This window comes from Sebastes umbrosus, chromosome 9 (assembly GCF_015220745.1).
Source record: "Sebastes umbrosus isolate fSebUmb1 chromosome 9, fSebUmb1.pri, whole genome shotgun sequence".
Lineage (NCBI taxonomy): Eukaryota > Metazoa > Chordata > Actinopteri > Perciformes > Sebastidae > Sebastes > Sebastes umbrosus.
The window spans coordinates 26,721,811-26,746,122 of NC_051277.1; the positions used below are offsets into that span (position 1 = coordinate 26,721,811).

The 24,312-nt window shown below is 41.4% G+C and overlaps 1 protein-coding gene across 3 annotated transcripts in view; it reads left to right on the forward strand.

The window, feature by feature from the left end:
* Positions 1–6,908: 6,908 nt before the first annotated feature.
* Positions 6,909–24,312, forward strand: part of psd2 (pleckstrin and Sec7 domain containing 2) — a 46,512-nt gene continuing 29,108 nt past the window's right edge. Inside the window, exons 1-4 of one of the 3 annotated variants that reach the window (XM_037780233.1) lie at positions 7,444–7,459; positions 7,514–7,597; positions 17,474–18,040; positions 19,908–20,681. In XM_037780233.1, the coding sequence (XP_037636161.1) occupies positions 17,553–18,040; positions 19,908–20,681 (1,262 nt within the window). In that variant the 5' untranslated portion in view covers positions 7,444–7,459; positions 7,514–7,597; positions 17,474–17,552. Of the gene's footprint in view, positions 7,598–17,473; positions 18,041–19,907; positions 20,682–24,312 lie in introns of all 3 variants that reach the window. The other 2 variants (XM_037780235.1, XM_037780234.1) reach the window with 2 other exon arrangements.

Below are 24,312 nucleotides of genomic sequence, written 5' to 3' on the forward strand. Positions count from 1 at the left end.
AGAAGTATCTTGACCTGTAGCTCGTACCTGTAATTTCCTTCTGGGAGTTTGATGAGAAGATCGACACCACTCTCACTTACAGGAACAGTGTGTAACATTTAGGAGGATCTATTGGCAGAAATGGAATATAATATTAATAAGTATGTTTTCTTTAGTGTATAATCACCTGAAAATAAGAATCGTTGTGTTTTTGTTACCTTAAAATAAGTATTTATGTGTACATATGGAGCGGGTCCTCTTGACAGAGCCGGCCGCCATGTTTCTACAGTAGCCCAGAAAACACTGGCTCTAGAGAGGGCCATTTGCGTTTTCACGCTTTCCCGTCGACCACCGTAGTTCTCCTACACACTTGGCACACAGGAGAAGTTCAGCTGGTTGCAATCTGCGACCTCACCGCTAGATGCCACCAAGTCTACACACTGCACCTTTAACACACAAATAGGAGAGTTGTAGGCTATCAGTCTTCTCATCTAACTCTCAGGAAGAATGGAAACAACCTGTAAACACAATACTGACATACCTTATAAAGTTGAAATGGCAAACATGTTAACCAACAGTTGCCCATTTACACATCCAGCCGTTACAGGGCATTCATTTGGAGTCGTGTTTCGGACCACCTGGCAAATATAAGTCCAATATTGATTCCCCTGTTAGCTCTGATTTGCTCTTCATCAACTCCCGAGGGAAATATCTGGCTCTGTAGCTAAATGCTCTATTATGTTCACCAGCTAGTTTCTACCTGTATCTGCTGCCAACTGCCATTTGGTGCTGGGCAGGTTGTGTACAGTGAGCTTTCTTTACCAAAACAGTAAAATTGCAGAACAGAAAACCAAAACAATCAGCTTTAAGACGATAAAAGGCTTGTTACTAGGACACCTTTCTCTCGTCTCCACTTCCTCCCACTGTGACGTCATTTGAAAGTAACAACAACTAACCATAATATCTCTATAACTACACATTGACACATGTTCTATTACACGGACTCATGACGGTTAAGGAAAGTTAGTGTTACATCTCCTCTCTCGCACAATTCCTGAGCCTCCAGCTGCAACTACTTTACTCAGATTAACTGTCAATCATGACGTCTCAGCCCCTTTTTATAGCATCAATAACTAATTAAAACCAAACTAATCAGAAAAAGGAGCACTTGAACATACATCAGCGTGATAAGAACGACCTAAAATGACAGAAAAGATCTGTGGGAAAAATGTATTTGACGTTTACTTTGACTTTTTAGTTTGGCCCATGTCCCATCAGCTAATATGGAGGGGACTTGATTTATGACCTATACTGCAGCCAGCCACCAGGGGGCGATCCAGATGTTTTGGCTTCACTTTTGGGGAGCTGTCATGTTGTCCATCTACAGTCTATGGTTTAAATCAACTATTTTTCTCCACTCCCTCTAAATATCTCTGGTAAATATTGCTCTTAATACATAGTATTAGCTAAAAACAAGTTTACTGAGACTTGTGTTTACTTCATTTAAAGATTGAACTGGTAAACATCTCTTATCATTGCTGCAAAACATATAAGAAACCTAGAATGTGGTCATGGGAGGTTTGATTTGTGATTAGTGAAAGTAGCTTGTAAAGATTCTGAAACTGCTCATGCCATGTGTTTGTGTTCATCTTCAGCAGTGAATCTGTGCACACACACACACACACACAGATTTATTCAATATCAGAGACACACACATGCTTTTACACTCTAAAGCACATTCTGCTGTGAAGTCCTGTGATCAAAATCAAAGACCCACTCCATGTGCACACACATTCTGCAGTGTGTGTGCGTTGTATATGTGCCCGCAATGCTTCCTGCTTGTGTGTGTGTGTGTGTGTGCCCCAGCTGTCTCACAGAGCTCCCTGTTGTTTGGCCTGCCGTGGCAGACGGAGCCAACGCTGTAAACTCTGTGAATCGATGCTCGTTTGGAGGATTTCTCTATTTAATTCCACCTCAGTCAGCAGCGCTTCATCCTTCTGTGTGTGTGTCGGTGTGTGTGTGTGTGTGTTTGTGTGCACACTTGGGTGCGTGAACATGTGTCCTTGTGTGTGTGCACATTTGTATCTCTATATCTTCATATCGAGTTGCCTGTTTGAGCATGTGCAGAGGAATTCTGCAGGAGGTCTTGGTGTGTGTGGATGCTAACATGTGCACTTCTGTCGTCTACACACACACACACACAAACAAACACGTTTACACACACACAAACACACAAAGAGGTAGGAGTCTTGCAGCAGAAGCTAAAGACACACACCATCACTCTGTCTAGCACCTCCCCCTTGCTTTGATTATACTCACAATGCTATTACTTGAGCACACCAACATCAGCATATTGATTCATCTTCCCCACTACCTGCTCACATTTAATATGCTAACACACATGCACACACACACTCCTCATGAAAGCATATCTTATTAGAACACACACACACACACACACACACACACACAGACAGGTAAATGCATGCATGCATGATGGCACACATGCATATACATACTCTGACACCACAGCCGCCCACATTAACACACTTATGTGCACCATCGCAGGAGACCACCCACCCCAACAAACCAAAACACAAGCTGTTAGCTTTTCTCCTCAGCAGTTACCTCCCCCTCTCCTCCCCTCTCCTCCCTCCCTCCCTCCCATTGTCACATCAGGGATTTCCAGTGTCCCCAACACGTTGCCGCCGTCACGTCCTTGCAGATGTCACTTAGCTGCACAGACCCACCTCTTCATTTCTGCATCCATCCATCCCTCCGCCTCTCGTGGGACACGGAGGAGGGACGGACCAGGGAGCAGTGAGTGCATGTGTGTGTTTGTGTGTGTGTGGCTACAGAGGGGGAAGGGAGCCGGGCAGGTTAATGAATTAGTAATTAGGATTGACGTTGCGTCTGCAGTGGGTTTCCCTAAAAACTGTTCTCTCCCCGGTCATCTGTGCATCCTCTGAACTCTCTTTGTCATCTTCAACCCCCCCTTGCCCTCCCTCTCCTTGCGTAACCCCCCTCTACCTGTCTCACTTTGGGCTCCCTCGCCTCTCTAACCTTCTCCTCCCCTTGCCTTCAAACACACACCAGGCTCTTTTGTTCTGTCCACATCCTCTCTCCTGCTTTTCTGCATCTTCTTAACTCCCCTTTTTCCTCTCTTCCTCTTCTCTCTTATCTCTTTCTCAGCCACTCCCCTCTTCTTTTGTCTCCTTCTAATGTGCTATTGATCACTGGATCGGACTCTGAAGTTCTCAATCCATGTTACATTAAAGCTTGGCACCCGCTCCTCATTATAAGGGCCGCATCCAAGATCCTCGAAGAAAACATCGTAAAAATGTTGGCAGCAGACAATGCAGAGCCATATGTGTGATTGTATGCTTCTGTTTATGACCTTGAGGTGCACCAGTAAGAGGGTACTCTCAAAGCACCGTACTGTATGTTTTAGAGACAAGGCTCTTGGCTTGATTTGACTGGGCTGGTTTTTACACGTGGGAGATGAGTGAAAGTGAAAGAGCAGGTTGGAAGGGAGTGAAAAATGGGTGGTGGGCACACGCTGGTACAGTGGAAGAGTTGTCCTCTATGCTTTCTCAAGGGCAGAGAGGACAGAGGCTAATTTATAGGATATATGTTGGCAGATAACATCAACTGCTGGTGCACATTTTGTGTTAGATCCTCTGCCATCCAACAGAACCAACATCATCACAGGCTCAGAGCATCATTTGCTATTTGACAGGACAATCAGATATTTCAAACCACGCCTCCTTTATCACTGTTTTTCTGTCTATCTAATACAAAAATCAGACTCTCAATCCATTCCCCAGCTTGACAAGTATGTATATAAATATATAGACACACAAAAGAACATACACTCTATTAATACAAAATCAAAAATGTTCTGAAAATGTCAGCCAACACTGAAAGCTATTCATCTTTGTTCCCCAGCCTACATAACCGATTGTCTTCTTTACAGCGGTTTAATTATCGGTACAGTATTTCTCTCTGTAATTATAGACCCGCCACAAAGGAAGGAGTATTGACAGGTTCCTCCAGAATGACTGGCACCTTTAGAAAAAGAGGAACTAGTGAAGATCGAAGGCTGTAAATAGTGTAAATACCACAAGTAATGAGGTGTCTTCTGTGGTCAAATTGTCGTGGCAGTTCCGATTGCTTTCAACAATTTGACCAAGAGAAATGTATGTTCTGTGAGAGCTATGTATGTGATAGACCGGGTGTACTCCTCTTCTTTCCTAGTGCGTGCTGGAATAGGCTAGCTATTGCACGACCCCACACAGTGGGTATCCTACTACTGAATGGATGGAAAACTTTGTTTTCTAAAACAGTGACATTGTTGTAGGTTATACTGCACAATTAATCAAATATTAACCTCTTAAGCCCTAAGGGGCTGGAAGGTGTGATTCGTCTAGACAAACATACCCCAAATAAATCAAGAATAGCTCCACAACTACCAGGTCTATATGCATGATATTGGTCTCTATGGATAGGTACGACCTCAGGGAAGTCATCCCCAGTGTCAGTAACATTGTGACTGTTACTATGCCTGAGTAAAATTGTGATGAACCAAAGGAAAAAATTACATTTTTATCGTTGCCTAAAATGTTTTCTAGATTAGACCGTGGATAACACCATCATAGCAATGATGCCATGCACAGAGATGCCACTGAATTCATTCAGCAACTCCTTGACTACAACTGTGCCAAAGCAGATATAAATAACACAAAGCACATACTGTATATTCTACAAAGGTTTTAGTAAGAATAGGACCAGACGGACTCTCCATTTGGCCACATGGGTTTTCTACCTCCTGAAGGGGAATCTGGCTATAAAATACTACTGATATCCACTACAGGAGGCTATGTGTACACATCTGTGCATCATCAGATTCCACAATGTGCACAGTATAAAATCAATAAAAAAAACAACTAAACTATAATTTTGGCTCCAAATGGAGTAGTTTTATTATAATAATGAAATATGATCAAGTAAAACTTAGATAATAAGAAATAAGATCAATAACAATGTAAATAAATAAGATAAAAAAGAATCCAAAGTCAAGTATGTACATTCAATAAAAAAACAGTCCAAAATATTATAAAGTAAAAATACAATTTCTCGTGTGTTGATTTTGTAACTGCAAAGTGTATTGAAATCATTGCCAAACATTGTTTGGACAAATACACTTGGAGTGTTATTTTAGTAGCGTTAAGGCCTCGTCTATTAGAAACAATTCCGAAAAAAGACCGCCACAGCATTTTATGAAGTTTTTAAAGGCAGTGCTTTAACACACAGCGCAGCCGAACTTGGTACCGGGACCGTCGGGTAAAAGAGGTCGCAATCACGATTTGGGCTTTTTGTACGTTTAAATTGCGTGCTGCGCTCATAGAAAACTCTGCTGCAAATCAAATCAAGCGCTTCCTAAATGAACAGCCAGCCAGCAGGGGGCGATCCAGATGTTTTGACGTCACTTTAGCCAAAAACATTCCTGAATATCGTGACTTCAGTCCAGAGTAGAAGTGTAACATACTGTATATTATTTGTTTTGCCCATCTGCTATCTGTTAGCAGACGGACATAACAAAAATATAGTGAATTCAGGTGAAGAAGAACCTCATTTTAAGTATTTTTTATGTGAATGTGAAAGCAGCGCTCTGTTGATTTAATTTTGGGTGAAAAGTTTTTGATACAATTTTATGTATATGTAGCGTATAGGAGATGCGCTGTGAATAAGGACCATTTTGATGCAAAGATTTGTACATTAGAAGGAACGTAGCACAGCGTGGAAGTGAAAGCAGTGCTCTGTTTATTTAAATGTGAAAGTACAATCAAAATATTTGTCCCTTAAATCAATGAATAATTGTGATCTCAATATTGGTCAAAATAATAGTGATTCTCATTTTGGCCATAATCATGCAGCCCTACATTGTTGGAATATTGCTAATGCTATCCTGGCTAACAGTAATTACAGTAAATAAACAGTATTCTTAGTTCCTAAAACACCAACATCACCGGCTAACAATAAGGTCAAAGGTCAGGGCCATATTGCTGCTGTTACAATAAAACAGATTTACGACATAGTAAAATGTAACACACACATTTTATATTATGGGCACTGTATCATGCCCAGTAAATCTGAAGCTCTCCATCATTTGTCGGGGATTACGTTGCTTACACAACATAATTCAAGCACTAAGTTGACTTACTTTGAATTTACCTCATTTGTTTGGGGGCATAATTAGATTTTAAATGACTTGAGTAGCATATCTAAAAATCTATAAAAGCAGACTGTTGACTGTTTCATGGGTCATGTTTTCCCTTTGCAGACATCAAATTCCTATCTAGACCAAACTACAGCATGACCAATGCTGCATCCTGGATATGACAGCTGCAGGACTTTAGACCTTGGACAGCACTATTTGACTTGTCTGTAAATCATCAGCAATTGTTTTTTCTGGTCAATTCTCAAACTTTTCCCCCACAATAACATGTGTTTCCAATGCTGGTGGAATAAATAAAATGCCAAGTCAAATAACCCATTCTTCTGAGGACAACCTGGAAGCCTCCCAAGCTCCTTTTTAAGCATCCCTGGACTTCAGTCTGGGAACCACTTGACACCCTTTCTGCACCCAGCTCCTGTGTCCCCAGAGTCAGGACTAAACATGCAGAAGCAGCGTTCAGTTTTTATGCACCAAATATTTGGAACAAGCTCCCAGAAACCTGCAGGACAGCTCCAACTCTGAATTCTTCTAAATCAAAGCTTAAAACTTTCCTGTTTGCTGCTGCCTTTTATTAAACCAGATAATGATCGTATACTGCACTAGAGCTTTTACTCTTGTGTGTTATACTCTATTTTAGCTTCTATCCTATAGCTTGTTTTTATTTTCTAATCTTTAATGTTTTTATAATTGTCTTAATGTTCTTTTGCACTTTGACGCAATGTTCTTGAATGTTTATGTAAAGCACTTTGAATTGCCCTGTTGCTGAAATGTGCTATACAAATAAAGCTGCCTTGCCTTGCCTGTGATAAAGTTAAAGTCTAACCCATTTGAATGTTATTTTAACACGTAGCCTGTAGGTCTGCATGGGCAGTTACATCATCAGTGGTCACTCAGAGAGGAGGACTTGTATCAGTGCTAATCTTCACTGCAGGCTATATAGTGTCTGATATCAACAGGCCCTGGAGACACGTCCCACTGCACGGTGCTCCAGAGCAGTCCGAGGAGAGGAATCACCATCTCTGCAGCTGCCATTCAAACTGCACATAGAGGAGGAGGAGGAGACGAGGAGGACGCCTCCATCCATCCATCCATCCATCCATCCATTCATTCATCAATCCGCTCAGTGATCGCTGCTCCGCCGCCTGCTGGACCTCCCGCGAGCCCCCTATACCGAGACAACACCGGTGAACAACGGTCGCACGATCATAACCGTTGAGAGAGAGCGAGAGAGAGAGAGAGAGAGTAAGAGAAGAGAGGAGGGGGTTCAGCTGGAAGAAGGACGAGCAGCGTGGAGAGAGAGAAGAGGAGAGAAGAGCCCGTCTGTCACTGTTATTCCCCGGTGTGGATGGAGAGAGACGGAGCCGCTGACTGAACGCACCGGTGAGTGAACAAACCACACGTTATGTGTTTAATATGTTATCATGTTTAAGCTAGCAGGGCTGAAACAGACCCTCTGTTTGACCGGCACATAGACGGAGCCCCATGAGTAGATATCACGTAGTTTAGTGTTTCTCATGAAGGCTGCGTGGAGCTTTACGCGTCCTGTTTTTCTCCTGTTTTGTCCTCTTACCGGCAGGCTGCAGGACAGCACCGCGGTGTCAGTGGAGCTCATATAGGCTGCTGAGATACACTACAGTATATATAGGGCCGTGTGGGGTTTTATTATGATGGAGGTGTGTTTAGTGTGTTTTCTCTCTCCTGAGAAAGAGAGAAAAAAGCGTTTCCGTTCCGCTGTTAGGAGGACAAGTCGGTCTTGAAACGCGACCAACAAGGTCTATTTTGGAGGAAAAGAAAAGACAAACCGGCCTCAATTGAGCTTGAACCGTGTCTCCCAGCACATCCTGTTGTCATGGTTACTGGCTGGAGGAGGCTGGGAGAACATGGCTGTCTCGCGCTGTGCGAGACTCTCTCACACACACACACACACACACACGCACACACACACGCACACACAAGGGAGAGAGACAATAAGCCTTGTCTATCTGGTGTTTGTTTATGTCTTTTTAAGAGTGTTGGGAGACACTTTGGAATAAGAACAAGGCACATAGTAACCTCACTATACATTTGAAAGGGTATCCTATTATCCTATATGCACATTTGAAAGGTAACTGTAACTGTATTGGAATTATATACTGACAACAGATGAGAATAAAAATAATAATAATAATACCAAATGAATAAATAATAAGTGTATTTTATGTATATGCATATATATTTTAATGAGTCATTTTCGTATATTTATTATTTTAATAATAATAAATATAAAAAATAATACATAAAGAGCCATGATAATAATAATAATAATAATAATAATAATAATTTTATTTGTAAAGCACTTTTCAAGCCCAAAGCACAAAATGCTTTCCAAGGAAATTCACATCATATACAGCAGAATACAATGAAACATAAATAATTAAATAAAAAAACAATAGAATCAGATCACTATAAGCCCAACAGGGACTACCACAGTCACAGTCACAGTCGAAGAGCCTAGTCACATCATTATGCATTTTAAAGGTTAAACTATTATCCTATGCACATTTTAAAGGTAACAGTAAGCCCCTATTGGAATTATATACTGACAACAGATGAGAATAAAAATAATAATAATAAATAAATAATAGATCATATTTTTTATAACTTATTTTATATATTTATTATTTTAATAATAATAAATATAAAAATATTACATAAAGAGCCATACGAATAAAATATTTATTTTATACTTATATATATATATTTAATATATAAATAAATAATTCATTTTAGTATATTTACTATTTAAATAATCATAAATATATGAAAATAATACAGAAAGAGCCATAAGATCACTATAAGCCCAACATTGACTACCACAGTCACAGTCTAAGAGCCTAGAAAATTACAGAAAAATGTTTCCCCAGTGTAAGAAAGAGCTTCTTTGCCTTAGGATGTGGGTGGCTTTTTTAAACAGGTGTTTGATAGCAGCTTATTTTTCATCCCTGAAGCAAAGTCACTATTATCTTAATTATAGCCATTTGCATGTCTAGTCTCGATCCATTGTAAGTCATTCCCCCCCAGTACAACAGTGGGCTCTCCCAGGCTAAAGTGCAGCTCTCTCCAATGTAATCATCTTGAACTTAAGGTGTCAGACATCCAGACATACCTTCTCCAGACCAAACTGTTTATCTCTTTCTCTTCTCCTGATTCTCTCTCTTATCGTTCTTCTCTTTGTTTCATCCCTCTAATTACTTTATTGACACGGTGGTTGATCAGAAACAACAGTACCAAAACCCTTTAGGATGCAACATTTAAAAAAAATAATTTATCTTTCAAACCGTGTTTAGAAAATATAATATTTGGGTTGCAAATATGTGAAGGACATATTAAAACTGAAAATCCAAAATGTGAAAGAGAACATGCAGCTTTGCAGATGCTGGAAAGGGCATGTTGTGTGTGTGTGTGTGTGTGTGTGTGTGCGTGTGTGTATAAAGAGTGAATTTGCATGACAAAATGGAAGTGCCCTGGGAAAAACAAGATAGATCACCACATCATTGTGAGCGTGTATTTAGATGTGAGCGTTTAGAGTGACTAAAATGTGAGTGGATGGTTGACCTTGACAGCACAGAAGTGACATATTGGGGTGATTTGGGAGCTGACTGACTGTTAACGCTCCAGTAGGCTGATGGCCTGGTGGCTAGTTGTTGGAGGCTCAGTGGTCATAATGGTGTGACTTAGAGGCAGGCTAGAAAAACACCCTGGACTACTTCCAGCTCAGTGTTTTCCTGCTTTCCTGTCCCAGGCTAATGGCCAGGAAATGATTTTTCTTCCTCTCTGCCTGCATCTGTGCTTGTGACACAACAGCATTTTTGAAAGGTGACTTTATCTCTGCACCGTGTGTGTGTGTGTGCGTGTGTGTGTGTGTGTGTGTGTGTGTGTGTGTGTGTGTGTGTGTGTGTGTGTGTGTGTGTGTGTGTGTGTATGCGTGTGTGTGCGTGTGTGCGTGTGTGTGCGTGTGTGTGTGTGTGTGTGTGTGTGTGTGTGTGTGTGTGTGTGTGTGCGTGTGTGTGTGTGTGTGTGTGTGTGTGTGTGTGTGTGTGTGTGTGTGCGTGCGTGTGTGTTGGCTGCAGTGCCAGTGCTGCGGCCAGCCTGCATATTATGAACAGGGTCAGTAGGTCATTTGTAGTAGGAGACTGCAGTGTTATATCTCTCTGGTGGACAAATGAAGAGAGGAGGAGGGAAGTCTTTATTCAGATCTGATTAGCATCCTTCAGTATTCAGCTGATAGCTTCATAAATTAATGTTGATTACTAATTAGCTCCTTATGAAAGTATTTAGAGGGTTGTCCTGGTGGTGGTGAAGGTGTCTATTATGACATATTTGGCTGGATTTGAAAGCAAATAGTTTTTTGTGTTTCATGTCCCTCTGTTCATATTCTAATTAAAGCTAAAATAATGCAAAAAAAAAAAAAGAATATATATATATATATATATATATATATATATATATGTAACACTGTACTGGTTTTGTATTTAGACTCAATGTCAATGACTGCATGCAGTGGAGCACCAACACCGTCAATGTCTTCACACCACTTGTCAATACTGTGGCAGTGCTTTTTGGTAAGAAACCCTCATGGTGGCACACAGCACAAACTAAAAAACTGCTCAAATGTTTTTTTTTTGTTGTTGTTTAAAATGAATACGGGCAGCACTACAAACGTAATGAGGCCAGACAAGTTAAAAGTGGTCAATTGGCTGCCTGTTCCACCACTTAAACTCCGTGAAAGGTGATGCGGTGATGCCATACACGAGAGTCTGCAGTATTGCAGATAGATAGATATTGCTATAGATAGATAGATAGATAGATAGATAGATAGATAGACTGAGGTTTTTATGCAGAACACAAGTTTCTTTAATATAATGTTAAGGCTGTAATTTATTCACTTCATATTGCAATATTGCAAGTCATATCATGTTGTGTCAGAAAACCTGCAACATGATTTTCTTCCCTGTTGTGTAGCTCTAGTTCTGTAGCCATGTCACATTCAGTCACTGCTGATAACATCTGGCCATGGTGCAGTCAAAGAGTATGTAGCTGCCACCATTTTGGACTGAAAATGCTTATTATATTTATAACATTTTATTGTTCAACACAGGTCATTTCAGTAGAATGCGACAATAGAATAGAAATAATTTTCCTTTACTTTTGTACAGCACTCTTTAGGCAGACATTTTACTGGCATCCGGTAGTCACTTTCAGTCCAAAATGGCGAAAAGGTAGCTTTGCTGCTGGGCGCTGATGTTGCAGTGGAACGAACAATTGACTTTCACTTTTTGCCAATATACGCTCTTTGGTGCATCTTCTCCACTTGAATAGGAAAGGCGTTAAGGGCCCTGCGTAAAGGCACAAAAGTACCCAGTTATTATATTTTTCTGCTTGGAAGGAAACACACATTTTATATATAAAGATTGCAACTGCTGACTTGTGCATTTCTTTACAGTAAGTGATGGAGATATCGTAGCTGTCAGAAATTCTCAGACCTCTTCTGCTTTGATTTTGACCATTCTTCTTAAATTGTGTCTCCCCAACTTTATGGAAGTGTAATACTAAATTGCCCTCTTTTGTTATTGGTCAACCGAACCAACTCTTTGGACTCCGCTCCAGCTCCGCTCTAACTAGCTTTGTTTAAGTGCGTGCCAAACTAGCCGCTAGGCAGGTCTGATGCAAATGTGTTACTTGGTGACATCACCACGTTGCGGAAGAAAAGGCGGGTCTTCAAACAAGGCGTTTCAGGCAGTTCAGGAGCAGTGTTTCTGCGGAGAGAGTAATTCCCTTTAGCTTGAACTTTGGGCTTTGTAACTTTGCAGACCTTTTACATGCACAAAAAAACTATATAACACACTAAAGGGAAGGGAAAAAGCACAAAAGCATAATAGGTTCTCTTTAAAGTTGAATAATGTTGAACTTTAGGACGCAATGCCAGAGCTGAGTGGGCTTCCTATTCCAGTAAGACTTTTGTCGCTCTGGAGAAGTGTTGTTTTCTCATTTTTGATGTCTCCAGTCTGAGTATCTCAGTAGTGTTTCTTTGGAATCTCTCTGCCTACACAGACCAGTCATGCTTATCGCTGGAGAGTCCCAGTGGACTGCGGCTCTGTGTCTGGGGGATCAATAAATTACGCCACAGTGCGTGTCTATGTGCATGCGTTGTGATGTGTGTGTGTGTATCAGAGAGTGTGTGTGTATGTCTGAGTCTCTGAGGGAGACAGGCAGAGAGATAGAGAGAGATATAAAAGGCACCGGAGACAGAGAAGAGCTATTTAATGGCGACTTGGCCTTTTATCCAACGTCATCCTCACTTGATTGGTGGTGGATGGGCATGCCGTCAGATGTGTGTGTTTGTGTGTGCTGTTCACATGATTGGCAGATGGTCCGATCGCAATTAAAGGAAATTGATAAGGTTTAAGAGCCCCAGTGTTCTGCTGACAAAAGTGGAATGCAATAAGTCTCTCCTGATAGCCACATAGAGACACAAAGACTGAGACACACACACACACACACACACACACACACACACACACACACACACACACACACCCTCTTTCTCTATGTTTTTCTTCATCTATCATGTGTGGTGTCTGAGCACATCTTCTCATCCTCCTCAGCAGCAGGATTCACGCTGCTCACTTCCCCAGTCTTCTCTTTTTCTGCTTGCTAAGACCCATTTACCTCAATTATTGTGAAATGAGAGGCTGAGACAGAGAAAAGAGCAAGCGAGAGGAGTTAGACTGTGAGATAGCAGAAAACATAATGTAGAACAGATGAAGAGAGGAGAGTGGGAGAAAAACAGGACACTGGAGACGCACAGAGAGGGAGAGGGAGAGAGAATTCCCACTTTCCATGTCTGGTTTCATAACGGCTCACTGTTTCCATTTATGGAGATGTGTCACTGTTCTGTTAGTGTGTATTTAACTGTGTGTTAATATGTGCAAATGCATCTTTGTTTAATCGCATAAATGGATGCAAATTGGGCTTGTTTGCATACGCCTAGTACACGTGTAGCTCCAATAGACTCAGATGGAAATCTTCCAAATGTTCAGTACCTGAGTTTAGGATTATTTCAGCTCATACTAATCACTGATCCATGAATGATTTTAATCATGAAAATAGTTTTACATTTATTGACGGTTTATGTGATTTACCTTTCTCAGTGTGAAGTTAATAAATCATATGCAATCCATGCTGCCAAGTGCCATGTGATTGATGGATCCGCAGATGGAATAATACACTGTCTGCTGTAATGGAAACGATTCCCATGCATCTTCTTGCAAAAAAAAGAATGAGTCAGCCAATCAGGGATCACGTACAGTATGCAGAAAGAATTTGTTGGCGGATCAGTCAGTGTCCTTTGAGATCATCACGCTCTCAACAGCAGTCAGAGCGAGAAGGATTAAAAGATGCAAGCAGAGACACACATAAACAAACACATATTTGCTGATGTTGTACTGTATTTTTTACACTGCCTGTACACCTCAGAGTGACAGGAGACACTTTTCACTTATTCAAGATGAGGAGGATGATAGTTTAAGGTGTTCGTTGGGTTATTCTTGGCTTTGAGTGCTCTAACAATAACCTTTGCCTCAGGGATTGAGACTGGCAGCTGAGTACTTCCATTGCATCTGGGTGAGAACATTAAAGTGGCAGTAGGCAGATTACTTTTGGCATCATTGGGCAAAAATTCCATAATAACCTTTCAGCATATTGTAATTCAAGTGTTCTGAGAGAAAACTAGACTTCTGCACCTCCTCATGGTACAATAAGCACGAAAGTCCTCTAATGGTGTGTGGGAGATGTGGTGGATAGGTCAAACAAACACTGGACTTTCACACAGGAGGCCGCTGTTTGTGTCCCGTGTGAACGAAGATCTCTGTTAGATTGAAACGTTGCTTCATTCAAATTGTTGGGAGCTACCAAAGCAGTGTGCGGATCTTGTTTTCAGATTTTTTGCCTTGTGTTGATCCAGCACCTGTAAAAACCTTTCGTATGTGCGTGCCCCACAGCTTTTTTGTGTCCCGTGTGAAACCATAAGTAAAAAGTTGAGGTCACGCTTTTTACGTAACGTTATGTAAGAAAGTCCACTGAGGCCGGTAGTTATGTCACGTTGGTACATTACTATTTTAACAGACCATGATGTTTTTTTCTAACCTTAACCAAGTCGTTTTGTTGCCTGAACCTGATCAATCGTTTCACAATGTTAACCACGTGGCGTTTCTGCAAATGTGATACGAGGCTGATATGAAATGTATTTATGAAACCTTTTTCGGTTCAGAAATGTCGACATTCAACGTATCCGTGGTTTGCAGAAATGCACAATGCCAACATTGTTTCTGGCGACTGGGTTAGTTCATAGATTACATTCTAATCACACAAATCTATAACTCTTAGAATCTGCAAATATGTTTCATACATGTCTAATATCTTTCTAATACATTTCTCTTGTGTTGTTCTTTCACCTAAGACTATAGAAGTGTAAAAAATAGGCTACGTCCTTGGCTGAAAAAAGTTTGAGAACCAGGTTTAAGGCGTTCGTTAGCCTATTCTGGGATTTAACTGCTCCAACAATACCATTTGCCACAGGGATTGAAACTGACAGCTAAATACTACCATTGCATTTGGGTGAGAACATTAAGGTCTTCTGTAATTAGGAGACAAGTTTGAAATAAGGGAGCAATTGGCCTGACTTCCTTGGTTCTGCATAATTTGCATCATCTTTTTGCAGCTGTGATGAAACATTTAGAGAGTCTCTGCGGTGTCCTCGTGCTCAGGGGGCTAAGCCAAAGCACTTGCAACATCATAGATACACATTTGGCTCGCATCCTAGCCTGCCACAAATCTTTCCTCTCTATCATGATCCTATTATTTTTTTTACAGTTTGATCAAAATAAAGCAGAAATGATAAAAAATGTCCCTGAGAAAGCACAGAGTGTTGTTAGCAGGGTTCAGTATGATAATTTCAGCCTAACTAGGTCCATATACCTGCAGCTGCGTGCCATCAGAGAAGCTCTGAATCCCAGTAAACGTGTTACTGCAGTTGTGCTGTGAGTCCCCAGCTAGGGATGATTCAGCAGAGCAGAGATGTAATGTGGCGGAGGACTCTATCTGTATCAGGCTGCTGTCTGGCTGCACTCTGCAACAATATCACAATCCAAACATCTACTCCACTAATGCAGGTTTGTGCTTAATAAAATGTGCGCCATTTGTTTTGCTCAATGCACTTTAGCTTGACAGATGCCATATCAAAATGAAGTGTCATAATAACTACAAACATAGACACTTTATTTGAGTTACTGCTGGATTATTGCAGAATTGTTGCTGTTTTTCATCATCAAGGGGTAGAATTGCATCCTGACATTGTACCATTATTCCATGCAGTTACATCACATAAAAGCCAGTTCAGACAAAGGAAATATGTAACAATCATAGACTTTATATAAGAAGTGGACGTAGTCACCCATTGGTTTGTGGACCGCCATTTTGAAGCCTCAAGTTTGGCATTTTGACCGTTGCCTTCTTGCTTTTTGGCCGTCGCCATCTTGCTTTTTTGCAACCAGAAGTGACCCGAGAGGGTCTAAGTATAACCGAACGCTGAATAAGACATTTTTAGGCGATCAAAATGTTACAATTAGCTTTCATGAACTGAAAACACACTGTGAAAGGGTTAAAGTTGTAAGACGAAAACACAGATGACTCCCAGACTGGACAACGCCGTGGTAGCGACCTATCAATCACAAGGTAGCAACATCCTAAAGCATCCCCTGCTTTATGGTCTATTTGACTCTAAACGGGACCATAATTTACTAAATGAACATCATGCTGTATTGAAGAAGACTTGAAACTAGCGATTGAGACCATAAACTCATGTTTACAATGTTTACCGAGGTAATAAATCAAGTGAGAAGTAGGCTCATTTTCTCATAGACTTCTATACAATCAGACTTGTTTTTGCAACCAGAGGAGTCTCCCCCTGCTGGCTATTAGAAAGAACGCAAGTTTAAGGCACTTCCACATTGGCTTCACTTTTTATTATTTATTGGTTTGGGAAATCAATGTCTTTTTGTTAACAAGAATATCTTTATGATAGCGATAGATAGCACAATATGACAAATGTATGTAAAATCAAATAGATAAACATTCCAATTGATTGAGTTTGAAAGTTCATTCTTGACCTTGGAAACAGCATTTGGCAAAACAATCTCACCACAAGGTCCATTAAAAGCTGTTCTGGAGCTTTCAATCACACCACACAATCCACCTCAGCAGATAAAGTTGGCTCAGTTCTGAGCAGCATAAGGATTTTTCGTCCATGTTGGCTTAAAAGATGAGACTGAAAGTTCATTCTTGACCTTGAACATGATGCGTGATTTAAATGATGACAAATACTTATCAATTAATCAACCATCAAAATTCAAAACAGCCAATCCTTTCAGCACTAATCACATTCTGCACACACTTCATCAGACTGTATCTAAAAAAAGGAACAATTTCATATTTTATACTCACGAAAAAACTTATTTTTCATAAAAAGAATAATAAATCAGCCTGCCTTAATTCAAACATCATAGCTCTCAGCCGAACCGTAATTAAGAGCTGCTCATTAGCATTTGCCCTTGAGCCTCAATCAGGAGGTAAAGAGGTCTCGGCTGCTCAGCCAACAGTGCAAGTGAGAGTAACAGTAGACTATTAGAATACATGTTTAAATCGCAGGTTACCATCACGCATTTACACAAAGCGCGGGCACGGCGGGGATTGGAAACAGATAGTTAGTTATTCAGCTGTGAAATCTCCACATAGACAGAGAGCGGATGAGCTGGTGGGATCATTTTGACAGGAATCAGTTGAGCTGTATTAAACAAATCCCTCTCTATGCTGCTGCTTGTCTGTCTGTCTATCTGTCTGTCTGTCTGCATCCCTCTGCTTTCTACTTTATCTACCTTTTCCTGCCCTCCTTTCAGAGCTGTTTTGGGATCATCTGGTGCAGAGGACGAAGTGTTCCAGACATATGCATCTCTCTCTCTCTAGCACACACATACACACAGCTGTTCTTTTATCGAAGGTGACCTCTGTGACTTGTAATTAAGGCTAGAAATAATCAAATGACTGTATCAGTGTCTGCCGTAGTTATTATAGTCGTTTTATAACACTGCCTTCTCCTCCTCCTCATTTCACTTGGTGCTTTGTCTTCATTTCATGCTGATTTTCCTCTCCCTCTCTCTGCAGAGCGACCTCCCTAGCTGCTGATCTGAAGCTCCTCATCTCTGACTGGAGTGGACAGCCGCCCCCCTCAGTGAAGAGCACCATGACCCAGGAGGGGCAGGCTCTGCCCTCTCCCACCCCACCAGAGAGCCCAGTGGAGCCCAATACATCCACCACCAACACCGACTCACCCACAGAGACACACAGCCAGGCGGAGCAGGACAAGCCGGGGGCCGGGGCAAAGCACGAGATAGAGGAGGGGAAACAACAAGAAGAGATCAGAGAGGCAGAGGAGGGGGCACACAGGGAAGGACGGGGGAGGGAAGAAGTAAAGGGTGAGGGAGGAGAGGGTGAGTTGAAAGAGGAGAGGGTAGATGGCGGCAGCGGTGAGGATCAACAGACAGACGGAGGGGCGGAGGGGGAGAGGGAAGGGACGAGAGGCGAAGGATGCGTAGATGTGGAGGTGAGCTCAACGGGGGAGGAGGCAACACACGAGGTGGAGGGGATGAAAGAAGAAGAGGAGGGAAAGGAAGATGAAGAGATGCAAGCGTCTACGGAGGAGGAGGCAACTCACCCTGAACAAGCTGGGCGGTTAGTTCACTATATCATCTTTACTGTTGAGGCTCTGGCAAGATATATATTGCTGTTAGGGTGTATTTGACCTTTAGGTGTGAAAGTATGATATAAAATTAAAACTGCCCTATACCCCTCAGATCCACCAACAGGTCAACGTTCACCCTCTTCTGTTTTACGGCGTGTTTTCATTAGAATCATTAAAACTAGATCGGTACAATAATGCACAAAGTACCACATGAGCTGTGAACCAGCAATTTATTAGCTTTCGTCTTGCAGACTGATACACACACATGTACACACACACTTCCCTAAAGGGATAGTTTGGGTGTATTGCAGTAGGGTTGTATAAGGTACTTATCCATAGTCAGTGTATTACCTACAGTAGATGACGGTTGAAACGCCCCCAGTTTGGAGAAACAGACAGGAATACCAGCAGAGGAGCAAAGCGATGTACTGCTGTGGACGGGAACGGCAGCAAAACATATTTAGCCACCTAAAAGAAAAGCTCACTTAAAAAAATCAATATCAGTTTAAGTGTACACTATATTTAGAATGTTTTAGCTGGTTTACCTTTGCCGTCAGACAGCCCTTTCCGATGGGGATCTGAAGCCGTTGTATCCATCTGTGCTCTCGCCAAAGCCACCAGACTCCATTGAAAAAACATGTAATTTTACCTTGCAGAACACTGGTTGCTGGTTTACCGCTGCCTCGATCGGTTAGCTTGTTTGTGTCATTGTGTGACTGTGGTGAATCTGAACTAACCAAAGTCACATAATAAAACAAACAAACTAACCGACCGAGGCAGCGGTAGACCAGCAACTCCTCTGTTCTGCGAGGTAAAATTCCTTTTTTTTTTTCAATGGAGTCTGGTTGCCTTTGCATAAATAACAGCTTCAGTTCCCTGTTGGAAACATAGACTGTTTCTCCAAACTGAGGGCGTGCCGACCATCATCTACTATCGGTAATACACTGACTATAGATAAATACCTGATCCAACCCCACTTCAAAACACCCAAACTCTCCCTTTAAGACTTTTTATAGTAGCCTTAAACTGCCCTTTGTGGTTTGGGTGTTTATGTTTCATGTATCATAACAGAGTGCCACTTTTCCATGCTGACTGTTTTTAATGGCAAATTGTTTTTTCAGTGTGGTTCTCTGGTACATAATTAACCTAATTTGCATTTTACAAAATGAAACTGGCAAAAAGCCTCAATTAAACGAGCTGAGAGGAAAACAAACAGGAACAACATGGTCTGATTTTCAAAGAGCCGGAGGACCCAGTAAACCAATTTTAAACCAACAAAAAGAGATAGTGAAGGGCAGTAGGTGAACCGCTCAAAGTGTGACAGAGAAAAGTCTATTAATTAGTGCTTTGCTTTGTGAGTAAATGTAGATAAAATAAAATACATAATGAATAAGATTGGTGGTTTTATGAAATGCACAGACATACATTAACATAGAAATACAAAAATACAGTTAACATATGCATACATTAAGCTGTTTGACTCTTTATTAAACTAATTTGTTGAGTTATTTCTCTCCATCAGAAGCAAACACAGAGCACTTCAATAGATTCATATTGTCACAAATAAAAGGGATGAAACAGTGGAGGTTTGACAGACCAGAGGAGATGAGCCTCCAGCTATTCACAAAGTAGCAAATTGGACAGTGCTTTTTCATCTTTCATCATGCTTCAATTGTCAGTGTGGCTATTCAAGCCGAAATACTTTCCCATTGTGCCTACCGCTCCTGAATGAAGAATGATTTCAGCAATGAATATGAATGATCTGCTTTGCACGTGTGCCGATCTCAACAAAGAAACCGCCGTATGTTTGAGTCATATGCTAAAGATTATTTCTTTTCTTTCTCCACATTGAAACAGACTGGCAAATGGCATAGGTGGGAATGAAGATGACGATGAAGCGGGCGAGGAGGACGAGGAGGGAGGAGACGAGGGGGCGACTCATACACACTTGGACACTTTCAGTTCTAACTTCGAGACTACTGTAGAACAGGCCGACACAGAAGTGGAGGAAGAGGAGGAGGAGGTCCAGAAGGAGGGTGACGGGAGAGAAAACCAGGACAGTTTCAGCTCGGTATTTGAGCAGATTGTTGAGCAGGTCGACGTTCAGGAGGAGGAAGACGAGGAGGAGGAGAGGGAGAGGGAGATGGAGGAGGAGAGGGAGAAGGGCAGGATGGACAACAGAGACGGCTTCAGCTCCACGTTCGAGCGCATCGTGGAGTCGGCCCTGCTGAGGGGCGGGACCTGCTACAGCAGCCTGGACTCTCTGGACGTGCTGTCACTCACAGACGAGACGGACAGCTGCGTCAGCTTCGAGGCGCCACTGACGCCACTCATCCAACAGAGGGCGCTGTTGCAGGGGCCTGAACCACTGGAGCTGGAGCTGGCAACCGTTCAGGAGCAAGAAGGGGCCGAGGCCGGACTGGACTCCCCAGGTGATGATCCCACGGCTGGGGAGAGTGCCTTCCGTGGAGCTGGAGCCGTGGCTGGAGTAGGAGGGAGCCCGCTGAGGACCACCATACCGGGGAGCAGGTCAGAGTTTGTACTGAGCCAGTCTGGACGCTGGACCATCCCTAATGGATACCACACAGACTCCCACAGAGCAGGGTGTGGAGCCATGATCAACTCTGTCAGGTAAGGAGGCCAGTTTGGGGTTATTTTAGCCCCTATATTTAGTTATTTATGCATTTACAGCACCATTACACTTATCCTGAGTGAATGTTTTTTGCTTGAAGATAAACTAGACAATCTTGGTGAAAATGGTGCAGTTTTGTTTCAGCTTTATTCTGTATTTCCAGACTGGATGCACCGGGGGGTGAGGGGGTGTTATCAGTGTGCATTGCTGTCTGACACTGTGTCTTTTTTTAGATTATCACTAGCAATCACCAAAGTCAAGATTTTTCAAATCCTACACATAGGGGCTTTCAAGTATTACTCCAAAAATAATCCAATATAACCATTTTTCAACAACTGAAAATTTGACTTTCAGTTTTTTATACTAACACAGATATCATATATATACAGATATTAGAAGGATGGTAATTGGGATTTTTATTCTTTTCATAGTGCTCAGATAATAATGTTCAGGTTGTGCTTCATTACACTACAGGTTAAATGGGTAAAAACATTTAACTTATAGATATCGCCATGAAACTTCCCCAGTTGATTATTTACATTAAGACAATTATTTTTTTGTGTTACAAGTTTTCTGAAGTATGTTTAAATATGCAAATGAGTCATTATTATTAGTAAATATGTGCTAATTTGCATACATTTCCAGAACAGAAATCTGAACATTGGATAAAGCCAGGTTCAAAATTCTTGTTTCATTTTGTTGACATATTAGAGTCAAAGAGGGAATCTATTTTTATTACTCCATAAATCAGAAAATACAGCCATAAAAATCCATTTTCGCCATGTTTTTAGGAATACAATTTTGTATAAATCAGGCTATGAATGACATATGAACAAATGCCTCTGTAAAAACCTTGAGAATATAAAGAGGAATGAAATTGGAAAGTTTAGTGTATTAAAGTGCTACTGAAGTGGAGATTTCTGGCTCAGAGTACCAGAAAAACTAATTTTGAGAAAACAGCCTTTAAAGTTATGGATTGTAAATTGCTCTAAATTTTGCAAGACACCACAGGTGAATCTGGTAAAAATCTTCAACTAATAGATATCACTATGAAACTTCCCCACTTGATTACTTACATTTAGACAACAATTGTTTGCATTACACATTTTCTGAAATGTTTAAATATGCAAATGAGCCATTATCTAATTCTAACTTTGGTTGAATTTAGGAGAAATCTACAAACACAAATAGACAAAGTGTAGTTAAATGAATCTTTTCTTTCCGCTAACTTGAAAGAAGACATGTTATGGAAGCAAAATAGCCCAAAATCTCAAAATTGACCAGTGCGTGAAAAAAATGTTTATGCCTGGGGTGTCTCGCCTTAAATCTGACTAAACGTAACGGCTAATACACACTGTAGATCTCTCTGTTAATCATCCTGCATACTTCCCATTTCCCCATAACATTTGATAATCAATCTGTCCTTATCCTTCGATATAGAGTGGGCATGTTTTCGAACTACCATAGTAAATAGGTTATTTTACATATTTAATACAGTTGAATGAATGTTTAGCTTATTGATGACAGATTCCAGTGTGTGTCCTGTAGCAGTGGAGGCTTTGTGTAGATATGAAGTGTAATTAGTGGGAATTTGCTTTGACCTTGGCTTAACCAGCAGGTGGCGTGAGCATGGTGAGACCCAGCTGTGGGCCCTCAGAGAGGGGGCGGGGTGGTTGGTTGGTTGGTTAGGGGTGAATGTGGTGGTCTGGTGCTTCAAAAGGAAGTCATTTGTCCACACATGTAAATTCAGTTGGCAGGCAAATCCTAACCGGTCTACCCAACCAACCAACATAAAATGCTAGGCTCATGTTACTCAGCTTAAACTCCTTCATATATTTGGAAAAGGAGAGAAGGGAAACTGTTACTGTACATGGTTGGATAGCTTTGTGCACTTCAGCGTGACATTACTTTGGCACAACAGGCTTAAACTGTTACAAGGAAACAAAAAGGCTGCACTGAAAAAAAATCAGAGATGCAGTAGGAGAGCTTTTACATTTTTATGGAGTCGGTGGAACTGTTGAAGCAGGATTGGTGCATTAGAAATGAGACAGCTCTTCCCCTGTTGGTAGTGACTGAGAGCCTGGTGAATCCAGACGGCAAATTCACCAAGCAGACCTGCAGATTGCGGCTGGGGTGTTTGCTTTCTTCAACCGTTTTGCTTACTTGCACAGTGGGGAGAGGTAACGTCAGTGCTGCCAGATTACAAGTTTTATGCTTGACAAAAGACCTTCTTTGAGCTGAAACAGAATTTATAGGACTAGTGTGGTGGTTCCATATGGAAGATTAAAGCTGGAGTAGGCAGGTTGGAGCAAATATGATTTAAAAAAAAGTTATTTTTATAAAACGGTCACTATATCCTGACAGTAGTGAATGAGACAGGTAATCTGAAAGAAATCATGTGCCTCTGTGTCCTCCGGTGCTCATAATGGCATTTGCCAGATTTCACAGACCGGAGGTAAACAACCAATCAGAGCCGATCTGGTGCCTTGCCGTCTCTGAGCAGCTGTCAATCACTTGCGAATTCTGATCAAACGGTCAAACTAGGTACTATAATTAAATATGAATCAATATTCTGTTACTGTAATGCCTAAATATTGTCGTGTACTGTTTAGCTGTAAAATGAGAAAGTTTGTGACCCGGCCGCCATGTTGAGATCAGTTGAGGAAATACCAAGCACCGCCCACCAGCCGGAGCAAACTTTCTCATTTTACAGCTAAACAGTACACTACAAGATGTTTCTGAAAACATTTTACGCAAGAAATAGGCATAACAGTAACAGCATATTAATTCATATTTGATCAGCGCTGCCTAGTTTGACCGCAAGTGATTGACACCTGCCTCCGTTGAATGAACAGCCAATAGGAACGTTCTCTACCTCTGAAATGACCTGTGATTGGCCAAAGTCTCCCGTCACGGGCTAGATTTTTTTAAAGCCTGAAAACAGAGCCATGAGGAGGTGCAGAAGTCTACTTTTCTCTCAGAACAGTTGAATTACAATATGCTGAAAGGTTATTATGGAATTTTTGCTCAATGATGCCAAAAATATTCTACCTACTGCCGCTTTAACACTTGAAATATATACAGTACAGCAGTATAGAAATAAGATGCAGGGTGCCTGTCAGTGTAATGAATCACTTCGATGAACTGAACAGCAGGAGTTTCCTTCTCTTCGTCTCAGATATCCAGCTGATATTTATGACAATGCTGAGATTTTGTACTATGATCTCTAACTCATCCACTCTGTCCATCATTTGCATAGACCCCAAGGAATACAGCAACAGCTGCCAGTACTTTCTTTCATTTAATTACCTTAATAGCACTAAAGAGGGTTGAGGAAGACAGCGTAGAGCCGCTGAAGGGGGAGGTGCTAACAGGAACCATATGGGAAAAATCATGTAACGTGAACTACGGCTATAGGTCTGTGTATCTGGCTGGCTTGTTCTCCAGCTTTGCCCCCTCTGCACAGTTTTAGTTACAAACCTACTGGAATGCCAAATAAGATGCACAGACCTCCGACATGATCATCTCAGCTAACTGGGATTTGTTCACAGACTCTCACAGCTCAGTACGAGTTATAGGATGAACGGAGGATTTAAGATGTCGGCTCTCCTTCTCTTACTCTGCTCTCTC